The sequence below is a fragment of the Tachysurus fulvidraco genome, chromosome 14 (genome assembly GCF_022655615.1).
Source record: "Tachysurus fulvidraco isolate hzauxx_2018 chromosome 14, HZAU_PFXX_2.0, whole genome shotgun sequence".
NCBI classification, from domain to species: Eukaryota; Metazoa; Chordata; class Actinopteri; order Siluriformes; family Bagridae; genus Tachysurus; species Tachysurus fulvidraco.
In genome coordinates, this window is record NC_062531.1 from 20,007,695 (window position 1) to 20,027,876 (window position 20,182).

Genomic DNA, 20,182 nt, shown 5'->3' on the forward strand with positions numbered 1-20,182 from the left:
AAAACCATTGGCAGGCTGTGCTGTTGTCTAGTCGTTTAACCTTGAAAACCATTTAAGACTCTAGTAATCTCACCTTCACCTCCAAATCCCCTAAGCTGCTATTCAGGTCAGGTCCTGTTAACGCCTGGCACTGAATGGGTTCCCTGTGAAAATCTGACTACCTTAATGAATTGCAGCAGACTTATACTGTATGTAGTTTGCAGAACATTATTTATTGTTCAAAAATAACTAAATGCATTGCATATCTCAAATCCCATATCATACATAAGTGAATCAAAATAAAAGATAGAATTCAGGACGTACATCCATGAGTCAAGTACTACTACCTCTGCAATGGAGGCCTCAGTCATGTATCTTCGGTAACTGATATATCCTGATCAAGGTTCCCAGGAGCACTGTGCATGAGACAGGAATGAACTCTAGAATGGATGCTGGTCCATCATGGGACATTATGTATACACATGTCCATTTAAAGTGAATGACGAGTCTCCGGGTAATCTACATGTATTTGGAAGGTGGGTTGAAAACAAAGAACCCAGAGACAACCCCAAAACATGCAAAACTCAAAACAGACAGTAATCTAAATCCAGTATTAAACTGAGAACCTGCCCAAAAACCAATGATTCTAAATGCAGCAAGGCTAAGGATGGATGATATGACTATATTATATATAGTGACCAATTCAAATGTCTTCATCTTCTCTATTTATAGAAAGATTGCGAGTACTACGGTACTAAACCCATTCTGTCAGTTAATCTCAGACATTCATGTATTTCCTAGTACAGCTCATTTTCCCTGAGAGACACGAGAACAAACCAAAAACAATTATCAGTTCCTTAATGTATCCTGCATGATATACATTTTCGCATTATTTTGTTTGGCAACACAGCAGCAAAAGATTTGGTGCCTTAAAAAACAATAATGGATATATGGAACCGCTGGATTTTGCTCAACCAAAACAACGGTGGTTTGCCAAATATGGTAATTCAAGATTGGCATGTTGAAGAAACCTGACAAACCTGTTAAACTGCCTAAATTTAAAGCACCCCAAATCTGAAATTCAGATAACACTGGGAGCAAACACAGCATAACAACACTGAGCATAACAACACTGCATCCAAAACAACAGGATTGAAGCAAACTCAATAACAAATGAGTTTGACAAAAACACTCAAGTGAAAAAACGAGTAAGCACTGGAAAGACAGGAGGGATCCCATTGTATTTTAAATGGCAAAGAATTTAACGCCAGTAAAAATGGTTGAAAATAAGAATTTTGAATGGTTGAAAAAGCACAACTATTACTTTATGTCCATTTTCATGTTCATTTTTCATCTGTACACATGATACAAAATAATAATATGATATAAACATAAATTAAGACATTAACAGAGGTGATGTATTCTTACTTAGCACCTAAAATATACTCAGCTTGTTTGCTCTGTTCAGTAAGGTACAAAAAGCAGTCCAATTATTATTGTGGATCGTGATCCAGCCTGAAAATAATAATAATGATAAAGATATTTTGCCAGATCGCCCTATATAGGTAGACCCACTGCACCATTGTGCTGCCCAGTACTGTGTACACTTCACTACTTCACTAGTATAGCTTAAACAATCTTTTGCTTATTGCACTCCAATATCAAAACCTGAACACAATCATCCATTCCAGTTCAAGTGGGATCAATTTCACCTTTTCTTTGGGCCCTTTAAAATGAGGATCTGCATCCTGGTGCCTTTTGATTTATAGCAGTCACAGAATAAAAACCAAACAGTCCATTTCATTTCTGTTCTGTTGTTTTGTTGCTACAAACCAAAGCAGTTAACCATCGTCTCATGGGACCAGAGTGACAGATCTAAACGTGCGTCAACCTTGCATTTCATGCCAGAGCAGCAAGCAGTGCGTCTTAAGACAAGAGAAACGTGAAAGACTTTTTGGTCTCGCGAGAAAGAAATGAAAGAGCGCGTGCATTAGTTTCTTTTCAAACTGGGCTTTATTGTTTATAAGAGCCTACTTTTTCAATATGCAGCACATCACCACCATCAACGTCGCGTTTTGTGTGTAATAAAAAGAAAACGGTAGCTATTGTAAGGGAGTCTTACCGCGGTAAACAGTCATTAGACCCCGAGCATGAATCCTCTCACGCGCTACAGTACAGCGATGCGGAGATCTGTAGTGTTTAAACCCAGCAGGCAGCATGGTGCACGTTTACTGCATCGTAACACCCTTTGCGCGCACGACTGAATATTAATCCTTATTTTACCATTATGATTATTATTATTATCTACAGACAAGATGCTAGTCTGCAGGGACACGCGCACTGAGGTGCCAGGGGTCGATTGCGCATCTGATCACCTCCACACACCGATCACGTTAACACAGGAAAGACACACAAGTGATGCATCCTACCTAATGGATGACGTGGGATATTGGTTGTTGTTGCTCTTGCTGCTTTGCGTCTGGAACAGCTACTGTTACAAATGTGCCGAGTCCGCGATCGTGTTCCCGAAGGTGAACCGAAACCCTGCCGCTGAGGGCGCTGGGTCAGTGCCGTCCTCCCTCCGTCTGTGTCTCCATACTAAAGTCATCTCTCACTCGCGCGCGCGCGGTTTGTCTTACACAACTGCCTTCACTGCCTGCCTCAATGCCTCCTCTCTAATTCTGGCAGAATTCACGTATGCGCAGTGACGTATGCAATTTTTTTGAAATGGCGCAGTTGAGCGTGTGAATTAGGGAATGTGTGTGTGTGTGTGTGTGTGTGTGTGTGTGTGTGTGTGTGTGTGTGTGTGTGTGTGTGTGTGTGTGTGTGTGAGAGAGAGAGAGAGAGAGAGAGAGAGAGAGAGGGAGAGAGATAGAGCGCAATCACACACATACACACACAAACACACACTCTCTCACACTTACACACACACACACACACACACACACACACACACACACACACACACACACACACACACACACACAGGTGAGTGGTTGAACGATTATTTCATTACATTTCACTTCAGACCTTATGTCACCTCACAGTGGTAACTTAATAACACTCTCACAAATAAACACACCCAATACTTTTCATTCAACTGTACCTTTAGCATATATCTTTCACCTGGTGTGGTACTGTATATGATTTGCACTTTCATTAGACTTTAAAGTATTCTCTTTAAAGTCCTGTTGTGTACATCTGAATAATTTAAAAGTACACTATATTCACTAATAGCACCCCAGGTAGACCCTTGTATAGTTTAGCTTAATTTTTAGAGTGCATTTGTGAATAAACGTGAACAACAAATCTTTGTGTTATATAAATTTTTATTAAATGTGTTATAGAAAACTGCTGCTATTAGACTTTACAAGAATAATACCTACAGTATGTAAGCAAAACTCAGTCAAGTACTACTCAAGTGCTAGACTTGGACTTAAGTTTGACGTCATGACTTGAACTTGCTTATTACATGTGATATGGGAATTCATGTTACAACACACTTTTTGTGGATGCTGCATACTCTGAAATGTATCACTGCGTCACACTGCCTGTTTGATTACACTACCTCTGTTTCTGAATATATTTTCTTGTTCTGATTATATTTTTATATTAAAATACATAAAATTAGATTAAAATCTAGGGACTTGAGACATTTATGCTATGTTCACACATACAGCGGCTCGCAATGACAAAGCAACTGGAGACTGTGTATTGTAAGTTAGAGCTAGGGACTTCCGATGTTATTAGCAACAGCAAAAATTTGTGAATAGATGTGTGTCCAGCAGCACAACAAAACTGAGAAAAGCTGTTAAAACTGTGTGTAATTTCAGAGCGACTTGGGGCAGTCAATGAGAATGAAGACAGAAGAATTCCCCCAGAATGTTTCTTAACAGCAAGAAAACTGATTTGTTGTCAAGTGGAACGCTACCGATAACTGTTACTATGGTAACCAATAGTAGGCTTGCCTACTGGCGACTTCATAGTCTGGAGAATTGCAGCATAAAAATCCAAACACTCTATGTGTGAACGCAGTACATTTATTCGTTTGGCTGACTTTCAGTTGAGATATAATAATAGAATATAAGTGTCTACCTCTCTCTCAAGGACCAGCAGTAGCTGCTTGGTGGTGCTTGGTAGTGCTGAGGTGTGATGATGGTGAGGGTGATGTGACATGTGCTTGAACATTTTGGATTTGACTGCAACAGTGATGGAAAATGACTAAAAATATTTGGGATTTATTTGCATTGTAAATATGTACATACTGTATTATATCATTGATTACAAAGAACGATCAACACATCCCTCATAGCGTGCCAACATTTTGAACTTTTGAAAGCTAGAATGAAAAGACAGAAAAAACAGTTATTATTATTTTCTTCACAAATCACTGCCAAAGGCAGATGGCAAGGCACATGTCAAAACCACATGCCATTATTGACAATCTCAGCTGGCAAGAGTTTAAACACTATCTATTCTGAGAGAAATCTCAGAAATAAAACCCCATTGTATTGTAATTTCTTGTGGGTGGCAGCAGATTACTGCCTGTGTGCCTTCACATTGTCTTTGTGTCTGCATCTGAGTTCTCCGGGTTCCTCCCAACTCCCAAAAAACATGTGAGAAGGTGTGAGTTAGTGTCTGATTATGTGTGTATCGTGTCCTATGATGGTCTGACTCAGATCCATGATGTATTCCCGACTCAGACCGAGTGTTCCTAGGAAAGGCTCTGAATCCTAGACAGGATACAGCAATTTCATGATGATTTCATGTCATCATCATGACCACTTCTATGATCACTCCAACTATGACTGACAAAGCCTTTGAAAACAAATGTAATATTTATCAGAAGATTAATCACAAGAGAAAAGGCTTGAATCCAGTAAACAGTATTGCAAATAAATTGTTTTCAACAATTTGTTCTTCTAAAACAATATTATTTTATGTGTAGAACAGTTTTCAAAAAGTACAAACTACACACCTTTAACACAGAAACACACAGACATAAGCATGGACATGCTCGCAGATATTTACCATATATACGCATTCGTTCAGTCACGGAAATACAGACATGTACTCACACGCACTGAAAAAATACGTGTCATCTGAAATATCCCCCATTTAGACATGAGGATTTCTGTAACACTGATACACTGGCACTGAACATGCCAGGAAGAGGAGCACACTGTGCTGGGAGATAAGAAAGATGTGTATTGTGTAAGTGTATGAAAGAAACATAATAGTAGACCTTCATGTACTTTCACACAGAGACACAAAGGAAAAATTCTGATTAAAAAATAAAAGGTACAGTCAGTGACACAAAGGAGCAGATTGATTAGCTACAGTGGTCTTGTGTTTATGTACAGTGGACAGAGAGAAAGAAAGAGTTCTTCCGTGTCTTTGTCACAAATGTACAATGGCTGTGTTGTTCCCACACCTTGCAGTATTTTATGTGTGTGTGTGTACAGTATGTGTGTGCGACAGAAGGGACTTTTTCATTTCCACCCTTGTGAGGCTTGCATGTAAATGTAGGCATTGATCTTACATGTTTAAAAAGGTTTACTTAAATTTTTCTCATTTCCTGTAACATATGTAACATGTATTTTTATCCTGGCAGGGAACAAATGTCCTCACAAAAACAGGAATATATAACAGCTGTGACATTGTGGGGAAATTTCACCAGTCTCTATGAGGAATATCATTTCTTTTCCTTCTTCTTTCCCTTTGTATTTATTAATGTTTACAAAACTAACAGATCCATAAAGCCAAAATGATGGTGTGTGTGTGTGTGTTTGTGTGTGTACCTTTGTACCAAACAACCAGGGAACTAGTGTGGAACATTTGGTGACTGCCTGCACACACAAAAGGTTCCTACTGTATTAAGCAACTGACAATTGCAGAAGATAAATATCCAAGGAAAAAGAGCCTGGTGAGTGAATGACTCATAGCTGCTATAACCTGTTGATAAAGTTAGTGATGGCAAAAATGTACTTGTTTCATAGATAAAACATTGAACCTTTAAATTAAAATTTAAAAGAAATTTCATTTCATTTAAACTTTAAATGAAATGAAATTTCATTTCATTTAAACTTTAAATGAAAAACTATATGTTGTTAACAATTGTAACCCTCTGTGATGTAAGAGGAAAAACACACTTCAGGATGTGCTGAAAATATGTACTAGAGTTACCATTAACATCCTTGTTTTGTTCTGTAACAAAATTGTTTTTATTACTTTTATACCAAAACATTTTTTCTTTATTATTTTCTTTATACTTTTTAATACTGTGGAATGCCCACAGATCCTGTCAAGTATACAGGGGAAAAATTTTATGCTTGTCAAGTTATCAATAACTGCACAACATCTGCCAGACTTCATAAATCACTGTACTATACTAAATAATTTGTTTGAGACCATTAATGTTTATGTAACTTTAATTAAACAACACACACGTCAGAGCTAATGTTATTGAAAATGACTCAATAATTTCTGACCAATCAGAATAAGGAATTCTAAAGTGCTCCAGTGTCTTCAAAATAAAATGCTTACCAAAACAAATAAGTACAAAACCAGGACTGTGAATCCTTTCCTTCAAATAGCACTCATTACCTCATCCATTGGCATGAAGAAACACTACTAACACAGAAGGAAAGGAAAGGAAAAATTGCTCCACCTATTGAAACAGTGTATTGTTTATAAGTATTGGCACCCTTAAAATATATATAATTATATTTGACATATAGTTATGTTACTATCTATATACTATAGTTACTATCACTTATGGTGGGGGGGGGGCTTTAACATGAAAGAGACAGATTGTCATTAATATACAATGTAAAAATAGAGAAGCAATTGAAAATACAAATAAGCACAATCTGTGCCATAACATTGCCTGAAACTGTATAATTAGATGCATTAGCATGTAACAAACACAAAGTTTCAGTAGATAGATAATAATAATAATAATAATAATAATAATAATAATAATAATAATAATAATAATAGAATGCTAAATAGAATCCAAATATAATTAATAAAGTGTGTGTAGTGAAGATGATCATAAGGTCATTAAAATATGTCAAGGTGCCTATACATAGAATATGAAAGGAAGAGATAGATAGATAGATAGATAGATAGATAGATAGATAGATAGATAGATAGATAGATAGATAGATAGATAGATAGATAGATAGATAGATGAGTATTAACTGTAATTTCTGTTAACAGTAACAGAGTAAACAGCACATGTATTCAGTAAACCATGTAGAGATATTCTTCCCAGTCCTAATAAGTTTAACATAATTTGACTCTTCATTGGGAGGCGCTTAGCTGGTGGGTCTGAATTGACTCTGAAGGTGAGTCAGGATGGCTGTCGTTCCATCTGCATGCCAGAGATGTAATACCCTGTACCATGTACTCCATCATCTCTGTGCAATAACAGCTTGGTCTGTGCTGGAAAGTAGAACTCACAGTACTGTAATTTAGCACATCGTTCCTCTGCATGAGCTCCATTACTCCATCTGAAGTCACCTACTGGGATGTTAATCAGTTCAGCTCGTAGGCTTAATAAGAATCGGGCAGCTTGATCCCTGTGGAGTGAGAAGCGGCTGAGCTGCTAAATATAAAGGGAAAAAATCACCCCTTTACTGGGCCCCAAAATGCCTGCAGCTAGGGGCTCGCCTTGTCTGAACTTTGTAAAGGTGCAAAGTTTTAAAAAATTTTTTAACGTTTTATTCTTGTAAATATTTTTTGTAATGTAAGACTATACATAGAGTAACATTGGACAATATACAATGTTCTCTTTTTAGGAAATATGCATGTGCATATGAGCATGTAGGGAAGGTGAATCGTGTGTGTGTATGTGTGTGTCTGTGTGTGTTTGTGTCTATGCGAAAGAGAAAAGAATGGGGTCAATAAAATGAAAAAACCGAGGTATTCATAGACCTACACAAAAAAGCTTAGCGGTCCAAGCCCACCAACAGTGTGTGACACACTCACACACATCTGTTATTATACCCACTGCGAATCTGCCTAGTTAGCGCTAGAGAAAAACAGCTTAAGACAGAACAATCAGACCCACATGGAGACACGCCGTACTCCTACCAGGAATGAACATGCACACACGCACATACACGCTACTAGCATATCCTAAAAAAAAAAAGTGGCCATCTGGTAGACAGACAGGGCCTTATTCAGTAATATCAAGCAGGAGGTGCAAGGTTGGCTAGAGCAGAGGCCTCACAAAAAAAAAAAAAAACATGTCTCAATTAGGCTGTTAAAATTTTAACCACAGTCACTACAGGTGGATTTAGTTATTCCATCTCCCTGCTAAAAAACAATCCAAAAAATCCCTTCGAACCACAGTAAAATGGCTTACAGACCACCGCAGAACGAAGCACTGGCACTGAAACCCGGTGGCAAGAGTTGAAGAAAAAGTGAGGGCTGAGAACTTCTGAGATATTCCACATGAAAGTACAGTTTTATATTCCTTACATACTGTATGTTTTTCCTTTACATTCAAATCAACGTGCAGTTATTTTAAAGTGCAGCTTTGAAAACTAAAGCCTTGGTTTGTTAAGCCTAGGTGGACTTTTGAAAGATAACACTGAGAAGTCTTGCATTAGATTATTACTCATACTAAAGTTTAACATACTGTAATGTATATTAATCTCCCGATTATCAAATCCATCACCAGTTTTTTAATTTTTTTTATTTCAGTGTTTGTATCTACTGAGATGTCAAAAATCATGAGGAGAGATGGAAAGTCTCAGTAATGGAAGACTATAGTAGTCACAAACTACTAACAAACTACATTTGAACATTATATAAAGTTAACATTTAAAATTAAATTACTTTTTAGTGGGTTGCCACCTCACAGCTTCAAGCCCAAGTATGAACATAAGCTCAGTTTACAGTCTGTGTCCTTGTGGGTTTTCTCCACGTTTTCTATTTTTTTTCTCCCACCTCACAAGTTGGTGGACTGGTGGTGATAAATTGCCCCAAGATGTGAAAGAATGTGTGTATGATGCACTGAGATATTCTGGAGTCCCATACAGAGTGTACTCACACCTCACACCCTCGCTCTGACTAACATTAAAACCATTACTAAAGCATAAAACCATTACTAAAATCGAGGGTTAATAGAATAGCAGGCAGTCAAATAATTTTCAATCTAAGGGATCTTTTTCCATCCATCCATCCATCCATCCATATATTTTCTCTACAGGATCACAGGGAACATGGAACCTACACAATAAACTCAAGGCACAAGGTGGGGTCACCCTGAATAGGGCACAATCTCACACACACACACACACACACACACACACACACACACACACACACACACACACACACACACACACACACACACACACACACACACACACACACATTCACACACTACGGAAAATTTAAAGATGCCATTCAACCTATAGCACATGTCTTTGGACAGGGGAGTACACCGGAGTACCTGGTGCCAACCCTGGAGATGCAAAGCAAACATGCTAACCTCTAAGCTCAAGATAGTACGTAGTAATAATGTTAAATAATTTCCTTATATTAATATTCTACTCCCTTTAGATTCTACTCCCTGTAGAACATACTATAAGCATGTTACATGCTGGTGCCAATACGCCAATTTATATATACTGTATATTTACTCAATCAACAAGAATAGAGAGCCGTCATGCATTATATTTCATGCTCTATTTAATTCAAATAAAAGGACAACTAAAACAATATACATTTTTCCAATATATAACAATTTCTGCTTTGGTGAGGCAATTTTGAAAAGAAAAAAACATTCAAGATTGCAGCTGTAAACGATCGAAAGAAAGACTAGCAAACAAGAGTATAAATTGCATGCCAAACTAATGTGATTCTAAAATAAAGTACAAACCCTTTCATGCCTTTTTGTGCTCAGTTGTGGCTCTGTTTGTCTGTCTATGTTAGTGCTAGTGTGTTTAATTACGTCTCTTTGCTATTTTGCACTTGCTTCTGGTCAAGTGGTGGAAAGTCCTGAGGTACTTGCACAGCTAAATTACAAACCAAGAGAAAGGATTCTGTCCTTGGCCAGGAGACACAGACATCTCAAGTATCTGGGAAATATCTTTGATTACTGTCTCCTTTCAAGCTCATTTCTGCAACATGAGCTAGCTGGACACTGGCAAAGGGTGTTGTTTATTTTAGCACCACTAAAGCCTTGTATGGGCTCAGCCTTACATAACTGAGTGACCAGACTCCTCTCTACCATTATACCAATGTCAAAAACATGTTTATACAATATTGTGCAAGAGTCTTAATACATTTTGTCCTTGAAGTTTATTTTGTCTTCTGCATTAAGTGTTCCAGTGGAACAGATCAACATTTTACAAGTCCAAACATTTATCTTCCAATTTATTATTTTTTTTGTATGCTGCTGAAGAAACAGAAGTACCAGAAGTAAGACTAGTAATGGTTAAAGAAGAACGGTGGCAAGTTCTCACAGAAGCAACCAGTCAATTTCCTTATAAACATGTATGACAGTGTGTGAGTAAACCAGTGCAATTTTTAAGACAATTGTTTATCATGATATTGATCATTTATCAGTATTATTGAGGGTAATTTATTCCACAATGGTGAGTATTTTGAAATTATTTTAATATGCATTTCACAGATTTATTTTTTTAGAACCTAAGACCTTATGCAGCATACTGTGTTTGTGTGCAGGCTTCCGTGTTAATTCAGTCTCCAAGCCATGTTCTATTCTTATTTTCATTCCAAGTCTCTTTCTGCCCTATAGTCAATTTTGGTCTTATGCCAGATTCAACTAGACTGAAGCTGAGTCACTGCTTTATACAAATGATTGCGCACACACACACACACACACACACACACACACACACACACACACACACACACACACACACACACACACACACACACACACACACACACTCATATGCACAAACAAAGCTATTTATATATGGTATTCATATAGTCACACTAAGCAAATGCAAAGAGGTCATAAATAAAATTAACCCTCATTATACTCACCCTGTCCAGGTATTAGGTGTGACGGCTATTTCCACCCTTTGCAGTATTATACTTCTTCTATTACAACGTAATAGTGTGCGTAATCACCATTGTATCTGAAATGGCTGCACATCACAGTGACACAAACACAGCTACTTGTTAAGATAAACACCCTGCCCAGCTTCTAAGGCCAATATATACAGACTTGAGCTGTGTGACAAGCCTTTAAATGATTGTAAAACTCAAATCAAGAGCTTTCAAACCAGCACACATACACACCCACACACAATAAACAACATGTGCAAGCAATAGAAATTTTATGTAGCTAGTGGTGAAAAAAGAAAAATTAGCATAGTATCCTAAATCCTTTCTTTCACTTTGCATGTACTGATTTATTATACATCACTAACACACAGTTTTGATTTTGTAGCCCACTTTGCACCTGGTTTTATTGAGTTAAATGGCAGAATATTTTTTTAAAGATCTATAGCTGTTTTTTCCCGATGACTATGGAATTATACTTTCATTTCATTAGATGTTTCTATATACTTTTTCAGTTTTTTTTATTTATATCCCCTGCTCACACGAGTCATGATTCAATAGACTAGGGTGAATATTAATCAGGAGGGGAGGAGGTCTCAAAATCAGTGTAGTCCATTGCAGATGGAAAAACAACAATATTGAAAAAGTACTACCTGGTCTAATTGTTCTCACATTGGGGTTTGGGGATCCTTGAGTCAACTATCCTTCAACAGGTCGTCTGTGATATACATTTACTGTCCACTTTATTAGAAAGACCTATAATCTATATAGTTCTAGACTGACAGGAATGTTGTTGTAGCTCATCCTCCTTTTTTGATGTTTGATGTTTGAAGGTTTGATGTTTTGTGCATGTTGAGACCAGTAGTTATATAAGTTGCCATAATCTTACAGTTACATTTATGGCAATTGGCTGACACCCTTATATTACATTTTGTCTTATTTATACAAATGAGCAGTTCAGGTTTAAGGGCCAGAAGTTGCAGCTTTGTGGTCCTGGGATTTGAACTAGCAAACTTCGAATCAGTAGTCCAACAGGATAAATCACTGTGTCAGCTTTAACCAGTCTAGCCATTATCTTCTGAACTCTCTCATCAACAGCAAGCCACAAACTTGTACTTATTTGTGTAGTTTATACTCCTGAAGAGGTCTCATATGACATCAACATCCAAGCCATGGACAAAGTAACTGTTTGATTAAATGGGTTTAATCCAAATGTCAGCAACTCAAAAAGCAAGTAGGACTATAAACATATTGAACCTAATGTGCTGGTGGAGAATCGAGGAATAAAAAAGCTCTACGGTACCAACTGAAGAACCCCACACCTGAGACAGTTGGTACTTTGAAGGTTTTCTACTTTTATATGCAAGAGATAGAAGAGCATAAAATATTTTGTCTGTAAAATGATCCACATTTAGACACAAATTACACATCTTGGATTTGAAGCATTAGTAGAATATCCTGATTATCCCACTATTTTCACTGGATTGTTGATGTAGGAATATGATTCTTGCTTATGGTTCCAACTTAGCAGTTAGGATATAGTTCTGACAAGTTCAGCTGAAAAAGTTTAAGAATGGGAACAAGTTTGTTTGGGCAGGTGGTGGCTCAGTGGTTGAGCTCTCAGCTTGTGAATGGAAGATTGTTAGTTCGAGTCCAAGGACTTCCCAGCGTGTTGCTTGTGGGCTATTGATCAAAGTCAGCTGTGTATCATGTATTTATTTGATCACATTAATAAGTATTTCTGAAATAAATAAAGGTAAATTGACAGAGGAGGCAACGAATGAATCTTGTTTGCTTCCTGACCTCGGTGTACAAGCCAGTTGCTATGTTGCAAAAATATTTGAACTGAGGTAATGTTTGAACAGTAATCAGTCAAGAGAGCCGACTGCATCCAAGCATGATGGTGTAAAATGTGAGTAGAGAAAAACTCAGAGGAGAAGGCCGAGTCTTTGATCTTTAGTGCCTCATAGTGGAGTTTGCGGGTATACACAAGCATTCAAAAGTTTTTCTAGCCAGAAATATTTGATGCCAAACCAAATTACAGGCCTTGATACAAAGGCAGCAAAAAAAAAAAAAAAACTTTTGTGCGAATGGAGTTCAGTCTGGGACAAGTGTGCTGTTATTGTCGTTACTTTACTTAAAATAATTTGGATTGAAAGTATATAGATCATTAACTGATCCATATATGCGTGCACACATACAACGAACAGTAAATCAGCTCTGTAGCTGGTGAATCTGTCTACATGATACACTGATTCATCAGGTAGGGAGCTAGAGAGCTGATTGAGACACAGCCAGAGTGTAGACTTAATCCCTCTTTACTCTCATACTCATCTGTCATTTTAGTAGAAACTCGTTTACCGACAGTATTGGAAGTCACTGGTGTGCATATTGATGCACATTCGTTATCATAATTCTTTGTAGTGTAATGTTATACACATTTATGGTATAATTGCAAGTTGACACCATTGGGGGCTACCTTCTTATTATCACTATGGGCTACTGAGAGTATTGAGTTAGCGAGCGTCATGAGCGGCTGGTGTGTTCCATAATAAATATGAGGTTCTGAGACATACCGCTCTTGTGCATGCAGTTTATTTAACACCATACACAAGAAACAACACTACACTCCTGACTTGTATGTGCATTATTTTATAACTGCATGAAAAGGCATTTGTAGAAATAGAATCTATAGAATTTGAAGACAGAATTCATGCGTATGAACGAGAGGGAGGGAAGTAGAAGAGTGAGGTTACAGGGGGCCAAGGTGCAGGAGTTTAAGTATTTGGGGTCAACCATCCAGTGTTATGGGGAGTGTGGGAAAGATGTGAAGAGGCGAGTGCAGGTGGGTTGGAGTGGGTGGAGAAAAGTGTCAGGGGTGTTATGTGACAAAAGATTGTCAGCAAGACTCAAAGGAAAGGTGTACAAAGAGAGTAGTGAGACCAGCTATGCTGTATGGGTTAAAGACTGTAGCAGTGGGATAAAGACATGAGGCAGAGATGGAGGTAGCAGAGATGAGGATGTTGAGGTTTACTTTAGGAGTGATCAAGATGGACAGGATTAAGAACAAGCACATCAGAGGGACAGCTCAGGTTGGGTGTTTTGGGGATAGGGTCAGAGAGGCTAGATTGAGATGGTTTGGACACGTATAGATAGGAGGGAGATGGTTATATTGGTAGAAGGATTTTGGAGATGGAGCTGCCAGATAAGGCGAAGAGGAGATATATGGATGTGTTAAAAGAGGACATGAAGGTAATTAGTGTGAAAGTAGAGGATGCTGAGGATAGAGTTAGGTAGGGACGTCTCTTTGGATGTTTACAAAGGAATAGAGAAGAATGGAGCGTTTGTAAGATAGTGGGGAAAATTGGTTGATATTTGGGTTGATAAGCAACTGAGAATATAAGAATTATACAGTATGTTGGCTCAGTTAGGTGTGATTTGGAAGAGAGTTTATGGGTAAAGTTAGCTAGTTAAATTTTCCTCACCACATTTGCAACAAAATAAGAGTAAAAGAATAGGAAGGTAAAAGTGCCGTGTGAACAGCATTCACACAGTCACAGCATATTATTTTTGTTCTGTTGCTCAGAAGACAGAGGCTTGTGCATTTACCATGTAAAAAAAGCACATTTATGAATATGCTTTTCTGTTGAACAAACTTGATTATATTTCAAGTGTAGTTTTCTGGTTTCTCCAAAATTGCCATAGCGAAGACTCATGACCTGTAAATGCTACAGCAAAACTGTAGATGTCGGCATGTCTGCGACACGCATATACGCTCTGCAACGAATAATGCTGACACAAAACACATGCTGGTTTTAGATCATTTTTTATACAAAATCATTTTCCCACATACAACAATAGCTGTATTATACATAGAGTTTCCTCAAACACCAAAATTCAGTACAAAGAATATGTGCTTTTTGGCAGCACAAGCAGTCATTTAGACTAAGGACTGACTTCAGCCAGGGTTTTCCTTCCAGTCATTTAGTAGTAACAGTTTAAAAGACAGGTAAACTAGACTGCTGATCTTAGTCTCCTTTCTTTTTCTCATTCCCTGTCTTTTGACAGTTTGTATTCTTTTTCTTTACTACCTGCTTTGCTTGATTCTTTTCTTCTTTTATGGTTGGGATTTCTTTCAGCTGCTGGAACTTTTTTAGATCGGCACAGAACAAAACCTGAGAGAGAGAGAGAGAGAGAGAGAGAGAGAGAGAGAGGGAGAAAAGACAGAGACAATCAATATAGAGAAACAGAGGAAGAGTGTGTGTGTGTGTGTGTGTGTGTGTGTGTGTGTGTGTGTGTGTGTGTGTGTGAGAGAGAGAGAGAGAGAGAGAGAGAGAGAGAGAGAGAGAGATTGACAACACAAAGTAGCTCAAATAAATGCCAATAAATGAATAAAAGGACAAAGTAAAATAAAACGATACACATGTATTCAAAACAACAGCAACAAACCAAAACAGAAAAAGTTAGGGCAGTTGGAAGATTTTTTTTTTTACTTACTGAGTGAGCCCAACCAGCATATGAGCCCCAAAGTGTTCTGAAAAAATCCCCTGCAAACAGAGATGAAGCCCTATTACAAACATACAATAATCCAAAAATATATGCAAGGATTTTCACTGAAATTAAAAAGATTGTAGATAGATGCTGTAGTTTCAGTCAGATGCTGGTATAGGAATGTTATTGAGTACACTGTAATTTAAGTTGAATTAAACACCATTTCAGTATTCAGTTAGACATTGAAAATAACAGTAAAGCCAATGTGACTTTTGTTTTACTCACCAATTTCTTTGTATATTTTATTGGTCAGCGTCTTCTGTTTACTTCCTGCAGCACAGTTGTAGTCACGCCTTACAATCTGCCACACATGAGTGTCTACAGGAACGGCTTCAGACTTGTCCAGGGACATTAAACACACACAGTCGGCCACCTAGAGGTCACACACCCATACACATATAGTTTGTAGTATAATAGTTATACTGCAGAAACATGGACACTCATAGATAAAGAGAAAATATCACTAGTCTAGGAAACTTTTTGTGCTGCTTTTTATCACATTTATTTTGTGATTCTTGTATCTCTATTCAGTGATCTCATCAAAGATATTTGCCTAGTTCTGGCAAACATTACAACAGGTAAGAGAATAGCTACCTTTGGGCCAACACCAGGGAGTGTAAGGAGAGCAGCTCTGGCCTCCAGATAGGGGATGTTACGAAGATCATGAAGCCACTTAGGACCATGAGAGCTCATAATCTGGTGCGCACTTCCCTGTAGGAAACGAGCTCGGTAGCCAAAGCCCAAATCCCGTAGCTGTGCCTCTACACTTCTCTCTGTCTCACAAACACAACTCAATCAAATATGTACATACTACTGACCAGAAAAATGGCATTAATGTATGCGGTAATGAGAGCGTGTTACCTGCTAAAGCCTCTATGGAGGGGAAGTCGTGATAGTGTGTGCCATCGAGCTGGCAGAGTGCAGTCCCAAGTGTGCCACACAAACGCTCGACCATCCCCTGAATCCGAGAGATGTGATTATTCGAGCTGCAGATGAACGAGAAGAGACACTCCACAGGGTCCTGTCGCAACATGCGCACTCCTACCACAAATACATGTTCGTATCAGCCATAAACCACTGACAGGTGATGTGAATAACATCGATTACCATGTTACCATGGTACCAGTCACGGGGTGGGTAACATTAGACAGCAAGCAAGCAGTCTTTGAATAGGGCCAAATTGTGATTGCATCAGAGCATCTCCAAAACAGCAAGTCTTGTGGGGTGTTCCTAAAAGTGGTTCAATGAAGGACAACTGAAGCTCTGCAGTCACAAGACTCATTAATGCACATGGAGAGCAAAGGCTAGCGCATGCATGGGGAAATTACCTCATGAGGAGATGGCACCAGGATGCATTATGGGAAGAAGGCTAGATGGTAGAGGCAGAGTGATACTCTGGGCAATGTTCTCCTGTGAAATCTCTGATGTTTCTTTAAAACATACAACCTACCTAGACATAATTTCTGACCAAGTATCATGGCAAAGGTATTCCCTACTGGCCTCTTTCAGTAGGATAAAGCTCCCTGCCACGCAGCAAGAAATGTTCAGCAACAGTTTGTGTACCTTAACAAAGAGTTCAAGGTGTTGTCTTGACCTCCAAATTCCATAGATCTCAGTTTGATCGAGCATCTGTGGAATGTGCTGGAAAAACAACATGCAAGACTTAAAGGATCTGTGGCTAAAGTCTTGATGCCAGATATCAAAGCACACCTTTCAAAGTCTTTCAATCTTTCATGGAGTCCATTCCTTGACGGGTCAGAGCTGTTTTGGTGGCACAATGGGGGTGTTCATTTATTATTAAGCAAGAGGATTTAATGTTATGGCTGATTGGTGTGAATGAATATTACGATCCACATAGAACATGGAACAAATTTTAGTATCAGTATGCACAGCTTACCTGAGAAGATGTTGCCTATGAGGCTGAAGTGTCGATCTGCATCACCCCACTCTTTATACAAATCTTCCAGCTTAACACTCAGCTGGAAATAGTCTCTTAGCATCTCCTCGTCTTTGGCATCCTGCTCGGAGTTCGACACGCAAAGGCTCTTTTCATTCTCTTCCACCTTTACCTCAGCCATTTCTTTAAACCTCTTTCCTGACTCTTGGGAGTTCTCTGCTTTCCTTTTCCGACCATCAGCGTGACCCGGATCCTCCTGGCGTCTGTACACATGATACCATAAAGTGTCGTCGGACTGAGTTAGTGTCCACACTCGTCCTCCCATCACTCCTGTCCAGTGGCCTTCGCCTGTCTCACGCCATCTGGATGAATAAACAGTTCACACACAGTAGCACTATTTTTAACATTACACAGGGTTGTTTTCAGTAGGAACACATTAGCAGAGAGAACAACACAGTACATTTCCTAAACAATGTTGTTTAATACAGATTCATATCAGCTTTCTGACTTGCTAGGATGTAAATAAGTGTCATCAGTTATAGATAAAATATTTAGTGGCATTTGAAATGTATAACACGTATAACATGTTATTTGAGTGAAGACTCATTTCTTTTTTGCTTCTTACTGCTAATTACTATGTAAGAATATAATGTAATAAAACATGTCAAGGTGTAAATTTCCATTTACATTCCAGTAATGTTGCACAATAGCAGCTGTATTCATCTCTTCCCTTATCAACCTTCTGGAAAACCTTCTGTCTGTTACAAAGCACTGACACTGGAGACTCATCCCTGAAATGTTACATAAACATCTCCTTACAGGAAACTTCACTTATCAAAAATATACTGTTTTTATCTTTGTAAAGCAGCAATATGTTTATTACTATTATAATCAGATTTTGAAAAGAAAAAACATGGTTTGTCTCTGTGAATGAGCTTTAACTAAAAAATAAAAAACCCCAACTATTATTTTTTAACAAGTGCATGAAAACATGTGATTTAGATTACAGTGGTCAATACTCTTAGAGCTGCTTTATGACATTTAACTATTTAATGTGAAAAAATCATACCAATAGACAACCCATGGATGGCTATGTGATTTCCAGAGGTTTTATTGGGGATGTTACTGTATCTATCTATCTATCTATCTATCTATCTATCTATCTATCTATCTATCTATCTATCTATACACTCTACTAAAATGTCAGAGTCATGTGAGTAAATGTGAATAAAGAGGGATTAAGTCTGATGTGGATATATATTCACTATTTATATACTGTATATGTGTGTGTGTGTGTGTGTGTGTGTGTGTGTGTGTGTGTGTGTGTGTGTGTGTGTGTGTGTGTGTGTAGGCATAGTGAATATATATCCACTTTGTGATATATATTTTACCTGAAAGTTTGTCCACATCCCAGTGTCAAGTCCAGGCGGAGTTCAGACCTGGGGCAGGAAAGACAGCGCCATGCTGTGGCCCCCAAAGAGAGCAAAGCATGCTGGGACATCTTTCTGTTCCACCTTAATGGAATGCCCTAAATCCAGTTCAAAATAATCTCAGTTAAAAGTTTTGGATTATTATTTTTCCTCTTTTAAACCACCGACAACATGCGATCAATATGATTCACGACAATAGTCACAAGTTCAGTCGCTGTCCATTTCTCGTTTCGTAAAAATCACTTATGAGCCCTGAGTTGCGGTATTAGCCCATAGATACAGATATCTATGGTATTAGCCTATTAGGAAGAGTGTAAGGGAGCGTCTATAAAGTGACTGATACGATGTCAATGTAAACACAAACATGCATTGAGTACGTAAAGGAAATAATCCCCAAAGTAGTTTTCTCATGTAATACTTTTCTCCTAAGGTTACGGCTTAAAACTATCGGTTTAAAAAAAAATCTATATCTTTTCCAACTTAGTCGAAATATTAATAAGGGCATAAATCGACTACTGCGCCTTTAATCTTCTTTCATTCTTGCCTCGTGCCCCATTGTTAATAAACTACCTAGAAACGTTTAAACGTTAAGGACGTTAAAGAATGATCAGCAAACACTTAGATGAACTGTTGACTAGCCGTTGAAAAAGTGTATTTCTGACAATTAATATCAAGATTTAGATTTTACTCACGCGTGTGATTTATTGTACAGGATCTGTGTTCAAACCTTATGAATGAGTTTGGACGAAACATTAATAAACCCTGCGAAATCTCCGAATTAATTTTATTTATTTTATAACATTCCATAACATGATTTTTGTACTTTCTATGATTTGGTTTTATCTTCACTAGACATCGTAAAGTGACTGATGTAACTCTCATGTAAGATGTGGTATAGCTGGTAAACATTGCTGTAAAATTCCTTGTGATTGGACAAGCTTTGTAGAAAATAATTCGTGATTGGCTCTTGTGTCCCTTTCTGAATACTGTGGCTTGTGTCTTTCCCACCCGCATTCCGAAAAACCGTACCGTCTACCACCAATCAGACAATATACGAATCGGTGGAGGGAAAAAAACGCAATAATGCAACGTTTAAATTAGTTGAATTTTATTTTTGGGGATTCGTCACCTTGTAAACTCATCAACGATACATGGGTTTTATTAAATACACTTTTTCTGTAGAAAAATACCAGGTATGTTAGGGTTAGTTTAGGCTTATGGCTCTGTTTTGTATGTACTTTTGAGAGTCACAAACAGCTGGAACCAAGTT

The 20,182-nt window shown here is 38.0% G+C and overlaps 2 protein-coding genes across 3 annotated transcripts in view; both read right to left on the reverse strand.

The window, feature by feature from the left end:
* Positions 1-2,748, reverse strand: part of LOC113656073 (proline-rich transmembrane protein 3) — a 15,868-nt gene extending 13,120 nt beyond the window's left edge. The window contains exon 1 of one of the 2 annotated variants that reach the window (XM_047799800.1): positions 2,409-2,748. Coding sequence is in view for 1 of the 2 variants with exons in the window: in XM_027167059.2 (XP_027022860.2) it covers positions 2,102-2,198 (97 nt within the window). In the remaining variant the exon portion in view is untranslated. Of the gene's footprint in view, positions 1-2,101; positions 2,314-2,408 lie in introns of those variants that run through there. The other variant, XM_027167059.2, reaches the window with a different exon arrangement.
* A 12,096-nt stretch (positions 2,749-14,844) lies between these two features.
* ogg1 (8-oxoguanine DNA glycosylase) lies at positions 14,845-19,814 on the reverse strand. Its single transcript, XM_027167572.2, has 8 exons — positions 19,605-19,814; positions 18,874-19,010; positions 17,483-17,844; positions 16,447-16,626; positions 16,180-16,358; positions 15,811-15,958; positions 15,532-15,581; positions 14,845-15,209 (listed from the first exon to the last, which is right to left on the reverse strand). Exons 2-8 carry the CDS (start codon positions 18,981-18,983, stop codon positions 15,063-15,065), a joined length of 1,176 nt encoding a protein of 391 aa, XP_027023373.1. The 5' UTR covers positions 18,984-19,010; positions 19,605-19,814; the 3' UTR covers positions 14,845-15,062.
* Between the last annotated feature and the right edge of the window lie 368 nt (positions 19,815-20,182).

Excerpts from the sequence above, each read along its gene's own strand:
- ogg1 (XM_027167572.2), bottom strand. The coding sequence starts at position 18,983 with ATGTCCCAGCATGCTTTGCTCTCTTTGGGGGCCACAGCATGGCGCTGT. Across the intron at positions 15,582-15,810 it reads TAAAATATACAAAGAAATTG|GGGATTTTTTCAGAACACTT; the intron begins GTGAGTAAAACA and ends CTCTGTTTGCAG. Across the intron at positions 15,210-15,531 it reads ATGCTGGTTGGGCTCACTCA|GTTTTGTTCTGTGCCGATCT; the intron begins GTAAGTAAAAAA and ends TCTCTCTCTCAG.